Source organism: Gallus gallus, chromosome 16, assembly GCF_016699485.2.
Source record: "Gallus gallus isolate bGalGal1 chromosome 16, bGalGal1.mat.broiler.GRCg7b, whole genome shotgun sequence".
Lineage (NCBI taxonomy): Eukaryota > Metazoa > Chordata > Aves > Galliformes > Phasianidae > Gallus > Gallus gallus.
Window position 1 is genome coordinate 1829504 of NC_052547.1, and position 13348 is coordinate 1842851.

A 13348-nucleotide genomic window follows, 5' to 3' on the forward strand; every position below is an offset into this window, starting at 1 on the left:
TATGGCTGTGTACTGCAAAGGCCCCCCACAGTGAGTGCACCAACCGCCATTGTGGGCAGAACCATGGCTGAATAGGAGGAGAGAACTTAGAAAACCACAGCTGCTCCCCCTCTTCCTGCAGCGCTGTGGAATATTTTTGCCTCCCCAGACAGGTCGTGGCACAGCTGCCCCATGGCATCGCTGCTTGTATGGGAACTGCTGAGTCCTGGCCTGACCCACTGACAGATCACCTGGAGAAAGGACCCGGTCAGCCATGTGTGAGAGGTAGGTTGTGTTTTTGCAGTGGAAATTTCCAGTATTTCTGTAGGTAGTGTAGGTGAAGTTGCTTTTCACAGAGAATGCTGCTGAACAGAGTAAAGTTGAGACTGGGGCATTCCCTCCTGGGTAGAATTGGCATAGGCACCAGGTAAGGAAACTCTATAGGGTAGGGGAGAGCCTAGCACAAGACAGAACAAGTGTGTCGATTGTTGAAAATATTGCCTCCTATCTCCTTAAAAGGTAAAGAATATACCCAAAGACAATGGGTTGCTAACAGACGTTGTATGGAAACATAATGGAGCAACAGCTTCGGACCATTGTGAGCCTGAGATGCTCAACCAATGAGTGCCAGGAGAGGCTTTGCCTGTGTTGGACCCAGGGGAGAAAACGGAGTGGATTGCACTGATCAGGAGCGCAATTTCTGCCTTGGCAGTAGGGGGCGTGCGCCCGTTGTTGCAATCATGGACAAACTGCTCTTCACAGAGATCTCGGCCTGATTCGAAATTGTAGACCTGGAGCGTGTTTCTCACAAAGCTGCAAACATCAGCCCGAGCTCCAAGGTGGGCGAGGAGAGCCCAGGGAGCAAAGGGCTTCACCGTGGTGCTGGGCATAAAAGACCTAACGCTGCTTTCTGTGTGTGCTGCTGCTTGTAGAACAGCTGACATTGAAACGGTGAATAAAGCCCGCTTTGATCAGAGATAGTGTCTGGATCAATTCCTTGGGTATAACCAACAGGTGCGGGTTCTCCTTTCCCCCCATGATGGCTCAGAGCCAAGCACAGCTGTGTGGGTTGGGCTCTGTACTGCGAAGGACCTCCCACCAACTGTGTGAACCAAACAAAGGGAACTTTGAAAGATGTAGCATAACCACAGGACCGTTATGTCAGCGTGGTTTGGCTTCCCCACACAGATCCTCTGCCTGCACACACTGCTCAGCTGAATGGTACCAACACCGCCTTTGGCTTCTCACGTCTTCACATGTCAAACTGCACTGAACTCCTTCCTGCTTCTCTTGCTCCTCCATCTTTCCTTCCTTCCACTTTCCTCTCCCCGTTCTCTCTCCTTTTTCTCCCACCTTTCTAATCCTCCCGAGCCCCTCCTTCAGTCCTTCCTTCTATCCCCCCCATCCTAACTGTCCACCCCACAGCAATCTGTGCAAATACCTGTACTGAAGCACAAGGTTTCCACGCCTGCAGAGGGAGAACGACTGAACCATTCCTCAGAGCACAAAGCAGCACCAGAACCCCCAGCACACCAGAGGAGAAGGATCCCAACAGGGTAAGGCTGGGGATGGAGAGCAAAAGAGTGGAATGGGTGGAAAAAAGGGAAACATAAAGAGGAAAACCACTTCTACCAACATCTGCCCTCCAGTTCTGACCCCAGCTCCCAGAAGAGGATGTGCAGATATTGCTGCTGGAGTCCAATACTTCCACACCCGCTATGGGAGAAGGAGACCAACAAGAAACATTTTCAGAGCCCAAAGCAGCACTGCAGCCCCTTGGGCAGAGTGGAGGACAGCAATGGGGTAATGGTGGGGACTGAGCAGGAAGGAGAGCATGGGGGGGAACAGGAGTAGAAGGATGTGCCCCCACCCGCTCGCTGCTTCCCAGGTTCCTGGTGCCATGTGACAGGAAGGAGGAGATCCCGTGTGCAGCTCATTGCTTCATGTGCAGCACTGGGAACCCTCAGCCTCGTGCTGGTGGTGATATCGACCGGTGAGTGCCAAGAAGTGTCCCCATGGTGAGAGGATGTTTCAGGTTTGGGTACAGAGCAGGGAATTGGGGTTTCCAGCACATGGATGCGCTCCCCAAGCACAGCCCTGCTCCCACGTGCTGTGGGGCAGCCATTCAGTGCCCTACACCACGCTCTGCTCAACCTTCCTAACCTCTGCAACCGCACCCGGGGCTGCAGCACAACACAGTGCAGTCCATCCCCCACCTCTGTTGGAGGGAGGTGAGAGAAATTCACATTTCCTGTCCTTTGCCTCACATTTGTCTAATTTCTCATTTCAGCATGTCGGCAGGTCCCTGTGCCACCTTTCCCAGACTTTGCCCACGTGTGCCCCAACGCCTGGGTCGGATTCCAGGGGAAATGCTATTATTTTTCGAAGGAGGAGAATGATTGGAACAGCAGCAGGGAGCACTGCAATGCCCACGGAGCTTCCCTGGCCACCATAGGCAGTGCGGAGGAGATGGTGAGATGGGGACACGAGCCCAAAGCTCTGGGGAAGGCACCAGGCTGGGGAGGGACAGCGGCACATTACTGCCCCTAACCCCTCCCGCATCCATCTGGGGGACATCCTGAGATGTGCACCTCCGGGGGCAGCTCTTGTGCCATGGGAGCACAAACAAGCTTCTTCCATGCAGCAGAAGGCAGCACCTTGCAGCCTGCTGGAGCCTGAGATGTGAGTGGGACAGATGTTAAAACCTCCTGACATTCAACACTCTCTTCCTTTAAAGGATTTCATGATGCGCTTCCAGGGCCCGGCAATCTGTTGGATCGGGCTGCACAGGGAAGAAGAGGACACCCAGTGGACGTGGAGCGATGGCACAGCCTTCACCAACTGGTCAGTCTGTCCGTCCAGCTGTCCAGGCCACGTTTTTCCACGGGCTCTCTTTGGGATGGGGACCTTCTCCTGGTGCCACAGCCGTGGTTTACCGTGGTCCGCCAGGCTCAGGCTTGGTGCTCCACCATGAGCCCTTTCTGCCCTTCCTTCCCCAGAAGAGGCAGCCCCAGCTTTTCTCGGCGCATCGGGGTGCCTTTGCCATTCTCCTCCCTCTTGGGCACAGGTTTGAGCTGCGAGGTGGAGGCCGATGTGCGTACCTGAACGGGGACAGGATCAGCTCATCCCTGTGCCACCTACACAAGCACTGGGTCTGCAGCAGAGCTGACCACTACGTCCTCTGGAAGCAAAAGGTGCACCCACAATGAGAGATCTCATCACCACCAACCTTGTGCCAGTGCTGCTGTTGTATTACAGTGTATTATCTTGCAGCCCGATGTCCTTTCTAGTCAATTACTTTGTTTCTGCTCAGATCGTTGCTGCCGTGTTGTTTTTGGGCCCATCTCGCTATCCTTTTCCCTGTTCCCCTTTTCTGGGGTGGCGATCCGCGGGTCCCTCTGCCCCGCTACTCACGGAACCGGGCCGAACCAGCCCATAAACCACTGACATTGTGGATGAGGTGCTACGAGATGAGGCTGAGGAGCTCAGCGGTGGTGATGGTGATTGGAGGACAGTTGGATGGGATGATCCTGTAGGTCCTTTCCAGCCCTGTGCCTCTATGATTCTGTCATCATTCTGAGCCACTCTCTGTCCGGGCCGTATTGTTTCAGGCACGCTCTGACCTCACTGCACAGAGGTGCTCTCTGAACTGCACGCTGCATCTCTAGTGCTATTGGCTTCTTAAAGCCATTCTCCTCTGCAATTCCCTGCAGTTTACAAAGAACCATAGAATGGTTTGGGTTGGAAGGGACCTTTCAGACCATTCACTTCCATCCCCGGCTGGAGGCAGGGACACCTCCCACCACAGCAGGCTGCTCACAGGGCGGGGGCATCCACAACCTGCTCCACTGTCTAAATCCACCCTCTTCCACTCTAAAGCCATTTCCCCTCCTCCTGTCGCTCCACGCCCTTACAAAACAGCCCCATCCCAGCTTTCCTGGAGGCCCCCTTCAGGTACAGCCCATGACTTCGGGTACGCTTAGCTGGGCAGCAACGGAAGCTGCTGGCAGCTCACCCAGTGCCTCCGTGCAGAAGAGGCCTCTGCACAGCCACAACCTTCCCGGGATCTGCACTGGCCAATACCTTCAGGGAGTCACACGCCTTCGGGACTCCTTCGATTTCTTTCTCTGCCCATCCTGCCAAGCCGCTGCCCATCGTAAAGACGCGGAGTTTGCAGTAAGCAAAGCGTGCTCTATTGCAGCTGCTGCCATCGCTTCCCGCAGCGTTGTGGGACGGGACGGGACGGGACGGGACGGGAGCGCTGCCCCAGGCACGGAAGCACCGCCATTCTTTCTCCATCAGCCCCCTCCCCTTCCACGCCCGTCCACACTGCGCTTCCGCTCCAGGCCGGATGTGATGTCATCACCGGGCGCCGCGGCGGGCCGTGAAGGCGTCCCACAGCGGAGCGCCGGGCTCGTTCCCCGCCGTGTCCCTGCGCTTCCTGCGCTGCTTCACGGCCTGCGGACGCACCGGGCCGCGTTTCCCGCGGTTGCTGCCCGCTGTCCCCGTGGGCGAAGCGCCGCCCGGCCGACGGCTGAGATCCTCTCCCGTGTCTCGCGGTTCCCGCGGGACGGTCGCCGTTTGCCGTCGGCCGCCTCGGCCTCTTCGTGCCCCAATGGGAGCTGCCGAGTCCCGGCTTGACCCAGCGATGGAGCACCTGGGAAAGGAGCGGGCAGCCCTGGCGGCACAGCTGGAGGCGGTGCAGCGGTGTGAGCGGGAGGGGCGGAGCCTGCCCGCACTGCTCTGAGACCTCATGGAAGGGCTGAGAGCGGCTGGGAAGGCTCTGTGCGTGGAGATCCCTCCCTGGGGGGGTATCTCCCCGTGAGCCGAGATGTTCGCAGACCGCTGAGCGTTCCTTTCCTGTTTGTCCCTTTGCCATTCCTCTCCTGTATCGCCTTTCCACCGTGCTGTTCTTTCCCACTGTGACAGCCGCCCCATAGCAGCACCGCCCCATAGCAGCACCGCCCCACAGCCTCACCGCCCCAAAGCCTCACCGCCCCAAAGCCTCACCGCCCCATAGCAGCACCGCCCCATAGCAGCACCGCCTCAAAGCCTCACTGCCCCATAGCAACACTGCCCCATAGCAGCACCGCCCCAAAGCCTCACTGCCCCATAGCAGCACCGCCCCATAGCAGCACCGCCCCAAAGCCTCACTGCCCCATAGCAGCACCGCCCCAAAGCCTCACTGCCCCGTAGGTGCACTGCCCCGTAGCTGCACCACTCCATTGTGTCTCTACCCCATAACGTTGCCCAATATTGTCACTGCCCCATAGCATCGCTGCCTGCATGGGAACTGCTGAGTCCCAGCCTGACCCTCTGATGGATCACCTGGGAAAGGACCGCTCAGCACTGGCAGCAGAGCTGAAGGCGATGCAGCTGTGCAGCAGGAAGGGTTTGAGCCTGGCTGCACTCCTCTTAGACCCCATAGAAGAGCTGACAGCCACTGGGTGAGGATTTCTGGTTGGGGATCCCTCCTTGGCGGAGTTTTCCCCTGCGATCGTGGAGTGTTCTGAAAGGGGTGAGCAATCTGCTTCCCTTCCTCTATTGCACCTCCTGTCTGTGTGATGAAATTGACAACAAACAAAACGCTTCAGTTTCTCTCTTGGGATACGGTATAGTCGCTTCTTATTCTTTCTTTGTTTCATACATGGGAAAGCAGGGGTCAAACTCCCCCTGTTTTCCCAAATTTTCCTGTGGTACAGAACTTCAGGATGTGTTTTTAGGGTCTTGATTGAAAAACAGCACAGAAGAGAAGGGGTTGGACTGGATGATCTTGTAGGTCTTCTCCAACCCTGGTCATTCTATGATTCTATCAAGTGATCAGCAGGACATTGGAGAGGTGATTTTGTCTTCATTTTCCTGGCTGTAAAATGCTGTTATTTGGCCCTCTCCCAGCACACACACAACGTGCAGTTGAGGTCTCCCGTGCCTGGAAAGAGTTACAGAATCATAGAATGGCTGAAGCTGAAGCTGAAGGGGTCCTTCAGGCCCATGTGGTTCCAGCCCCCTGCTGTGGGCTGCTTGTCCCCCGCCAGATCAGGCTGCTCAGGGTCTCATCCAGCCTGTCCTGGGATGCTCCCGGAGGGGGGTTATCCACGGCTTCTCCCGGCAGCCTGTGCTGGGACCTCACCTTTGAGTAAAACATTACCCTCTTACATCTAACCTAAATTTCTCCACTTTTTGTGTAAAAAAAAAGTCTCTGAGGGAAGGGCTGTGCGTGGCAGGGAGCTTCACCGAGCCACGGGGCTGAAGCCTTGAGAAGTTTTGGGTGAACGTGGTGTAGAGCAAACAAAGGCGGTGACACGGCCTTTATTTGAGAAATAGGTGCTGTAGGGAAAGATATCAGAGAGAAATGAACTCACCCCTCCCAGTAACAGTTTGGAGAAAGGGGTGAGCTGAGGAACGCAGCGTTCATCCTTGTGCTGCAGGAGGAAAGGGTGGGGGGAAAGGGAGCCTGCGCAGACTCAGACAGCACTGTGCTCCCAGAGGCATCACTGAGACAGAAAGGGTGGCTCCAGCCCCCGTCCGCTCCAGGCAGTCACGTGCTCATAGAATCATAGAATCCTAGAATCGCTAAGGTTGGAAAAGACCCACAGGATCATCCTGTCCAACCATTTGCCCTACATCAATGGTTCTCGCTAAACCATGTCCCTCAACACAACGTCCAAACGCTCTTTGAACACCACCAGGCTCGGTGACTCCACCGCCTCTCTGGGCAGCCCATTCCAGTGCCTGACCACCCTTTCAGAGAAGTAGTATTTCCTAACGTCCAGCCTGAATCTTCCCGGCGCAGCTTGAAGCCATTCCCTGTCGTCCTATCACTGTCACACGAGAGAAGAGGCTGACCCCCAGCTCACTACAACCTCCCTTCTGGTAGTTATAGAGAGCAATAAGGTCTCCCCTGAGCCTCCTCTTCTCTAGACTGAACAATCCCAGCTCCTTCAGCCGCTCCTCATAAGGCCTGTGCTCCAGAGCCCTCACCAGCTTTGTTGCCCTCCCCTGGACATGCTCCAGGGCCTGGATGTCTTTCTTACAGTGAAGGACCCAAAACTGGACACAGTACTCGAGGTGCGGCCTCACCAGTGCTGAGTACGGGGGGATAATTACTTCCCTGTTCCTGCTGGCCACACTATTTCTGATACAAGCCAGGATGCCATTGGCCTTTTTGGCCCCCTGGGCACACTGCTGGCTCATGTTCAGTCTAGCGTCAATCAACACCCCCAGGTCCATTTCCTCTACACAGTCTTCCAGCCACTCTGCCCCAAGCCTGTCGCGTTGCCTGGGGTTATTATGGCCAAAGTGCAGGACCCGGCATTTGGTCTTGTTGAATCCCATCCCATTGGCTTCAGCCCAGCTATCCAACCTATCCAGATCCCTCTGTAAGGCCTCGCTACCCTCAGGCAGATCAACACTTCCAGCCAGCTTCGTGTCATCTGCAAACTTACTGAGGGTGCACTCAATGCCCTCATCCAGGTCATCAATAAAGATATTAAAGAGGACAGGCCCCAGCACCGACCCCTGGGGAACACCACTCGTGACCGGTCGCCAGCTGGATTTAACTCCATTCACCACCACTCTCTGGGCCCGGCCCTCCAGCCAGTTCCTTACCCAGCGAAGAATGTATCTGTCCAAGCCACGATCTGCCAGCTTCTGCAGGAGAATACTGTGCGAGACAGTGTCAAAGGCTTTGCTGAAGTCTAGGTAGACCACATCAACAGCCTTTCCCTCATCCAGCAGACGGGTCACTGGATCATAGAAGGAGATCAGGTTGGTCAAGCAGGACCTGCCCTTCGTGAACCCATGCTGGCTAGGCCTGATCCCCCGGTTGACCTGCATGTGCCGCGTGATCTCCCTCAAGACAATCTGCTCCATAATCTTCCCCGGCACTGAAGTCAGGCTAACAGGCCTGTAGTTCGCCGGATCCTCCCTGCAGCCCTTCTTGTAGATGGGAGTCACACTGGCAAGCCTCCAGACTTCTGGGACCTCACCCGTCAACAAGGAGCACTGATAGATGATGGAAAGCGGCTCGGCTATCACCTCTGCCAGTTCTCTCAGCACTCTCGGGTGAATCTCATCCGGTCCCATGGACCTGTGGCAGTCCAGTTGGAGTAGCAGGTCTCTAACTGTTACCTCCTGAATCGTGGGGGGTTTAGCAGAGCTGAGGTGCTGCTCGTAGCCGCTGCCCTCGGGATCATTCCCCGTCCGGTGGGGATCAGTGGTGATCCTTCCCACCCCTGGGGTCTCTGTGCCTCTCTGCACCCAACCTATCCTTGCTGGGAGGAGCGTTCCGTGCCCCCCACAACGGTGGTGCTCCCATCGCGGCCCTCGACCGCGCTCTGGCGGACGGCTCCTTCCCTTCTTCCGGGGGTCGCCCCACGGTCCCGCTCGTCCCCTCCCGTCCTCCGAGCTTTCGCTTTCACTTTTGACAACCCTCGCGAGCGAGATCTGCCTGGCGCCCGGTGACGTCGCCCGCGCTCACGGACTCCATTGGCGGGGAGAGGCGGAGGCACCAATAAGGACGCGGGGCGGAGCCCGGGGTATTCGCGGAGCGGAGCGATGCGATGGGTCCGAGCGAGGCGGTGGTGCTGGGGCTGCTGCTGGGCGCCCTGGGCGCGGCGGTATGCGGTGAGTGCTGCGGGACCGGGCTGCCCCCGGCACCGGGACCCGCGGCTCCTCGCTCCCCGACGCCGGGGCTGCGTCCGCGGGACCCCCACCCGCGGCTCACGGCTCCGACGCCGTCTGTCCCCGCAGGGTCGCACTCCCTGCACTACTTCCTGACCGGGATGACGGATCCCGGCCCCGGGATGCCGCAGTTCGTGATCGTCGGGTGCGTAGATGGCGAACTCCTCTGGAACTACAACAGCCTGGGCCGGACGGTGCGGCCCATCATGGGCTGGCTGCCGCAAGAGGACCAGGAGCACTGGGATGCAGAGACCCAGAAGGCCCGGGACATTGAGCTGGATTTCTACGAGTTCCTGGGCAGGCTGCAGGTGCACTACAATAAAAGTGAAGGTGAGCGCGGCGGCAGCTGCATTGTGATGGGGCTGGGACGGGGACTCCGTGCAGTGAGGGATCCATGAGGCGTCTGCCAGCTCCACTGAGGCCTGGCCTTGCCCCACACCCAGCTGTGCTGGGCTGTCCATGTGTGGTTGCACTGTCCCTGGGCTCCTCCGATCCTGAGCCCACCCACCCCATCCCAGCCCCACAGCACTCGTGGTGCCCCACAGCCTGTGAAGCCCCTCACCCCCCACCCCTGCTATGCCTCAGGGTCTCACACACTGCAGAAGATGATCGGCTGTGACATCCTGGAGGACGGCAACATCCGAGGGTACGTTCAGTATGGATTTGATGGGAGGGACTACATTGCCTTTGATATGGACACGATGACGTTCACCGCAGCCGATGCGGTGGCAGAAATCACCAAGAGGAGATGGGAGCAGGAAGGGACGTATGCTGAGGGATGCAAGCATGAGCTGGGGACTGTCTGTGTTCAGAACTTGAGGAAATACCTTGAGCACGGGAAGGCAGCGCTGAAAAGGAGAGGTGAGGATGGGAAGGGGACCTGGGGCTGGGCTGGGTGCTGGGCAGGGGCTCAGCCTGGCCCACAACGTCACCCATCTGCAGAACGGCCTGAGGTGCGCGTGTGGGGGAAGGAAGCCAACGGGATCCTGACCTTGTTCTGCTGCGCTTATGGCTTCTACCCACGGCCCATCGCCATCAGCTGGATGAAGGACGGCATGGTCCGGCACCAGGAGACCCACTGGGGGGGCATGGTGCCCAACAGTGATGGCACCTACCACGCCTCAGCGGCCATTGATGTGCTGCCGGAGGATGGGGACAAGTACCGGTGCCGCGTGGAGCACACCAGCCTGCCCCAGCCTTGTCTCTTCTCATGGGGTGAGCTGGCAGCGTGGGGTACGTGGGGTTGGGGGGTTTGGGGGCCACCCATTCCTTTACTGACAAAGCCACTCTACCCCCAGAGCCTCAGCCCAACCTGATCCCCATTGTGGCCGGGGTGGTCGTCACCACTGTGGCTGTAATTGCTTCTGTCATTGGATTGGTGGTGTGGAAGAGCAAGTCAGGTAAAGGCCCTGACCTCCTTAGGATCGGCCCTGACATGAGCCCAATGCTGACTCTTATTCTGTCTGCAGGGAAGGAGAAGAAGAAGGGTTACGAAGCACCAGCAGGTGAGTGCCAAGGGCAGAATTGTCCCCCGCCAGTGCTTGGGGTCAGGGCACTCTGGGGCCCCTCGTTGCTTTTGGGGTCACAGTGGTGATGGTGGCATGATGCTCCATGCCCCACAGCGAGCACAGAGCCAGGGCTCACTGCTCTCCCTCCCTTGCAGGCCACGACGGAGAATCCAGCGGCTCGGCCACAACTTTAGTATGAAAGCAGGGCTCAGGAGGGGTCCCTGCGGTTGGAGCGGTCCCAGTTCCCTGCACTCCCCCGTTGGGCCCATAGCTGGGACAATACTGGGCCAACCCTCCCTGGAGAACACCCAGGGTGGTGAGTTGGGACGGGGACGTGGTCCCATATGACACCACCTCTTCACACCCGCACAGGAAGTGAACTTCCCTTCTGAGTGCTGTGTTACTTCAGCCAGCCCTGCATGCACGTGTTTGGAGTTTGTGGGTGTGTGTATCTGTGTTTGCTCAACTTCCTGCATCTCCTCGGGCTGATGCAGTGTGTGCTCCCCTGCTCACACACTGTTTCCAACAGTTAGCACATGGGTTCTGCCCTGTGCTAGGCGCTCTCCTACCATGTAGGATTATCTTACCCGGTGCCTGTGCCAACTGTACTCAAGTCGGAATGCCCCAGTCTCAACTTTGTTCAGCAGCTTTCTTTGTGAAAAGCAGCTCTCAGCGCTGTGCTCATGGCAGTCAGCCATTAGCTTCAAAACCTTGTTGGGCAGCTCATGCCTTGGATGGGTGCTGCTGACCAGGCTTTGAGCCAAGCTGGCATGGTTTTGTAATTTTGCCATTGGTATTCCACATCATAGCATCATGGACAGCCCGGGTAATTACAGGGTTAATAGTCCGGTTCTGTGGACTGACAACGATCCAGATACCTGCTTCTCAAAAGAGAAGAAAAACTGCGTATCCCAGAGGACCTCACGGTCAGTGAGGGAAGATACGGCACTGAAATCACGGGATATGAGTTGCGTGATCAGGCTCACACTCTCTCTCCGGCAGCCACGCAGAGTGCTGGGTGTGCTTCCGAGCTGTGCGCCTTCATTCAAGCAGAGCTTTCGGTTTTGGAAGCTGTCTCTTATTTTAAATGATTTATAACCCGTACTTTCAATTTGATTGTATTATATTGTGTTATCTTGCATTCCAATATCACGGTTAGTAAAATAAGTTTTCCACCTTAGATTGTGGCCACTGCTCTGTTCTTTTTCCCTCTCTGAGCCCATCTCCCATTCCCCTGTCCCCTTTCCCTTCCCATTTTTGGGTGCCAGGGGGCCCACAGGCCCACGGCCTCCCTGTCACGGGCATAGACTGATCTAGATTGAGCTAGATAACTCCGTGACAGCTTTTGGTGGAGAATGCGGGCAATCTGAAGCTTTTAACGCTAACAGAGAAAAGAAAGGATTTCTTTAAGCCGGAGACTGCCAGACTGCAAGGCATTGCTAGTGTGACCTTCATAGATGAGATTATAGTCTGGACAGTCTGCCGAACTCCGGACACTGTACCCAGTAGTTGTTGTTGTTGTTTTTCCCCCATTTTAGCAGCTACCAGCTATGAGTCTGCTCTTTATTGCAGGAGCGTTGTATAAGGGATGAAGGACAATCATGATCTTGGGAAATTATTGGCCTATAATTAACATCATGATTTCGTGCTGTGGAATTGTGTTCATGTATAACCAAATAAGGGCCCTGATGGAGACACCTGCCTGGTACCTTTATGCAATGTGGTATCATTTTAAGTTTGACACTTTCAAACCAGTTTCCAGGCTTTCTTCTCAGTTTGTCACGTGTTTTTTCAACTGCCGAGCTGGAGCTCATACTCTTGTGCATGTTATCAATCTCCTTGAATGTTTTCTTCTCCATTTGTGTTATGTGGAAGAAGTCTCCTCCAAAACCAGAGAATGCTGACTGGCAGGGAATATGGAGAGGTTTAGGAGAAATCTTAGAAGCGTGGGGACCCACAATGTCATGGCACTCCACTCTTGAACACCTGTGGGATCCCAGGAAACGAAGCCAGTATTTGAGTCAGGGATGGTGTGGCTCAGATAGATCGAAGGAGGTACGGCTTATTTGGGGCTTGGCTTGTGCTTACCGTGCTCTATGTAATACTCTTCTTGAGAGAGAGAGTTTCCAAGCTGAGGTTGAAGCCAAAGGGGGAAATCTCCAAGTCAAATCTGATCAGTCACAGGAGACACCAGTAGCAGTGTCAGCTGCCCCTGTGGAAGGCAAGAAATGGAAGTGGGTGTCCACGCGTCTGGAATGGAAAAAAGAAGCAGCAGCTGCGGAGGAGGAGGTAGAGGAAGATCCAGGCCAGGGGGCCTCCTCAGAGCCACGAAAGGCAAAAGCAAAAACCAAGAGACACGGAGAGGCGAGTGATGAAGAAGAAGTCTCTATTTCTGTTTGCCGACCTCTGAAGATGACTGAAATGCAAGGCTCAAGGAAAGAGTTTACACGGCATCCGAACGAAACCCTTGTCACCTGGTTGCTTCGCTGTTGGGACGGCGGGGCCAGTAGCTTGTCTCTGCATAGTAACGAAGCCCGCCAACTAGGAGGCATTGCCAAAGACTCATCTATTGACAGAGGGATTAGTAGATGTTTGGATGGAGCCACCACCCTCTGGGAACGAATGTTAGTAGCCGTCAGGGAAAGGCATCCCGTCAGAGACAGACTGAAGCCTGTGATGTAGAAGTGGGATACAGCTGAAAAAGGTATCCAGTATTTGAGGGAAATAGCTGTGGTGGGAATGGTGTATGACCCTAATTTTGCTCCTAACGATCCACGCCAAGGTCATGATCTGGAGAGAGTGAGAACAATGCCTGATATATGGCAGAAACTCACAAGAACAGCACCAGAAAGATACACCCCTACACCAGCAGCAACGTTTGACAGATACGAGGACCAACAGAGAAGACCCCCAGTTTTGGAATTAATTCTTACACTTCAAAACGATGAACAAAATCTACCCCCAACACACGCTTCCATTTCAGCCATCTCAGAATGAGCAAACAGACTGGATGAAGTACAAGAGCAAGTGTCTCTATTGATTAATCGTGACGAACCCGTAGTAGTATCAGAAACGTTTGATGAAGATCAGGATAAGCAAAGGGGCCTAATGAAAGAACTGATCAAGCTAATGAAAATCCACTTAATTAAATTTAGGGGATGGACCCTTCTCCTCACCCG

At 55.7% G+C, this 13348-nt stretch overlaps 3 protein-coding genes across 7 annotated transcripts in view; 2 read left to right on the forward strand and 1 right to left on the reverse strand.

Annotated features, from left to right (window-relative positions):
• Positions 1 to 4301, reverse strand: part of LOC121106918 (class I histocompatibility antigen, F10 alpha chain-like) — a 58142-nt gene extending 53841 nt beyond the window's left edge. For 2 of the 4 annotated variants that reach the window (XM_046901520.1, XM_046901519.1), the window contains exons 1-2: positions 4063 to 4301; positions 1421 to 1541 (exon numbers count right to left, since the gene is read on the reverse strand). In XM_046901520.1, coding sequence (XP_046757476.1) covers positions 1421 to 1541; positions 4063 to 4278 — 337 coding nt within the window. In that variant the 5' untranslated portion in view covers positions 4279 to 4301. The remainder of the gene's footprint in view (positions 1 to 1420; positions 1542 to 4062) is intronic. The other 2 variants (XM_040648690.2, XM_046901521.1) reach the window with 1 other exon arrangement.
• On the forward strand, positions 1635 to 3597 carry LOC121106950 (C-type lectin domain family 2 member B-like). The gene is made up of 5 exons (XM_040648872.2): positions 1635 to 1782; positions 1868 to 1972; positions 2270 to 2451; positions 2717 to 2823; positions 3047 to 3597. Exons 1-5 carry the CDS (start codon positions 1698 to 1700, stop codon positions 3186 to 3188), a joined length of 621 nt encoding a protein of 206 aa, XP_040504806.1. The 5' UTR covers positions 1635 to 1697; the 3' UTR covers positions 3189 to 3597.
• Positions 4302 to 8522: 4221 nt separating the features above from the next.
• Positions 8523 to 11349, forward strand: LOC121106928 (class I histocompatibility antigen, F10 alpha chain-like). 2 transcript variants are annotated; one of them, XM_040648777.2, is made up of 7 exons: positions 8523 to 8604; positions 8731 to 8991; positions 9247 to 9522; positions 9604 to 9876; positions 9960 to 10061; positions 10131 to 10166; positions 10325 to 11349. In XM_040648777.2, the coding sequence occupies exons 1-7, from the start codon at positions 8541 to 8543 to the stop codon at positions 10366 to 10368; spliced, it is 1056 nt and encodes a 351-aa protein (XP_040504711.2). In that variant the 5' UTR covers positions 8523 to 8540; the 3' UTR covers positions 10369 to 11349. The 2 variants fall into 2 exon arrangements, with proteins under 2 accessions (XP_040504711.2, XP_040504709.2); XM_040648775.2 differs by having other exon boundaries at positions 9960 to 10166.
• The last annotated feature ends 1999 nt before the right edge of the window (positions 11350 to 13348 follow it).

What these genes read in the sequence shown, in the direction of transcription:
- LOC121106928 (XM_040648775.2), top strand. Translation starts at nt 8,541, where the DNA reads ATGGGTCCGAGCGAGGCGGTGGTGCTGGGGCTGCTGCTGGGCGCCCTG. An exon ending in GCACTACAATAAAAGTGAAG is followed by an intron (nt 8,992 to 9,246) that starts GTGAGCGCGGCG and finishes GCTATGCCTCAG; the next exon opens with GGTCTCACACACTGCAGAAG. An exon ending in GGCAGCGCTGAAAAGGAGAG is followed by an intron (nt 9,523 to 9,603) that starts GTGAGGATGGGA and finishes ACCCATCTGCAG; the next exon opens with AACGGCCTGAGGTGCGCGTG.
- LOC121106950 (XM_040648872.2), top strand. Translation starts at nt 1,698, where the DNA reads ATGGGAGAAGGAGACCAACAAGAAACATTTTCAGAGCCCAAAGCAGCA. An exon ending in GAGTGGAGGACAGCAATGGG is followed by an intron (nt 1,783 to 1,867) that starts GTAATGGTGGGG and finishes GCTGCTTCCCAG; the next exon opens with GTTCCTGGTGCCATGTGACA. An exon ending in TAGGCAGTGCGGAGGAGATG is followed by an intron (nt 2,452 to 2,716) that starts GTGAGATGGGGA and finishes CTTCCTTTAAAG; the next exon opens with GATTTCATGATGCGCTTCCA.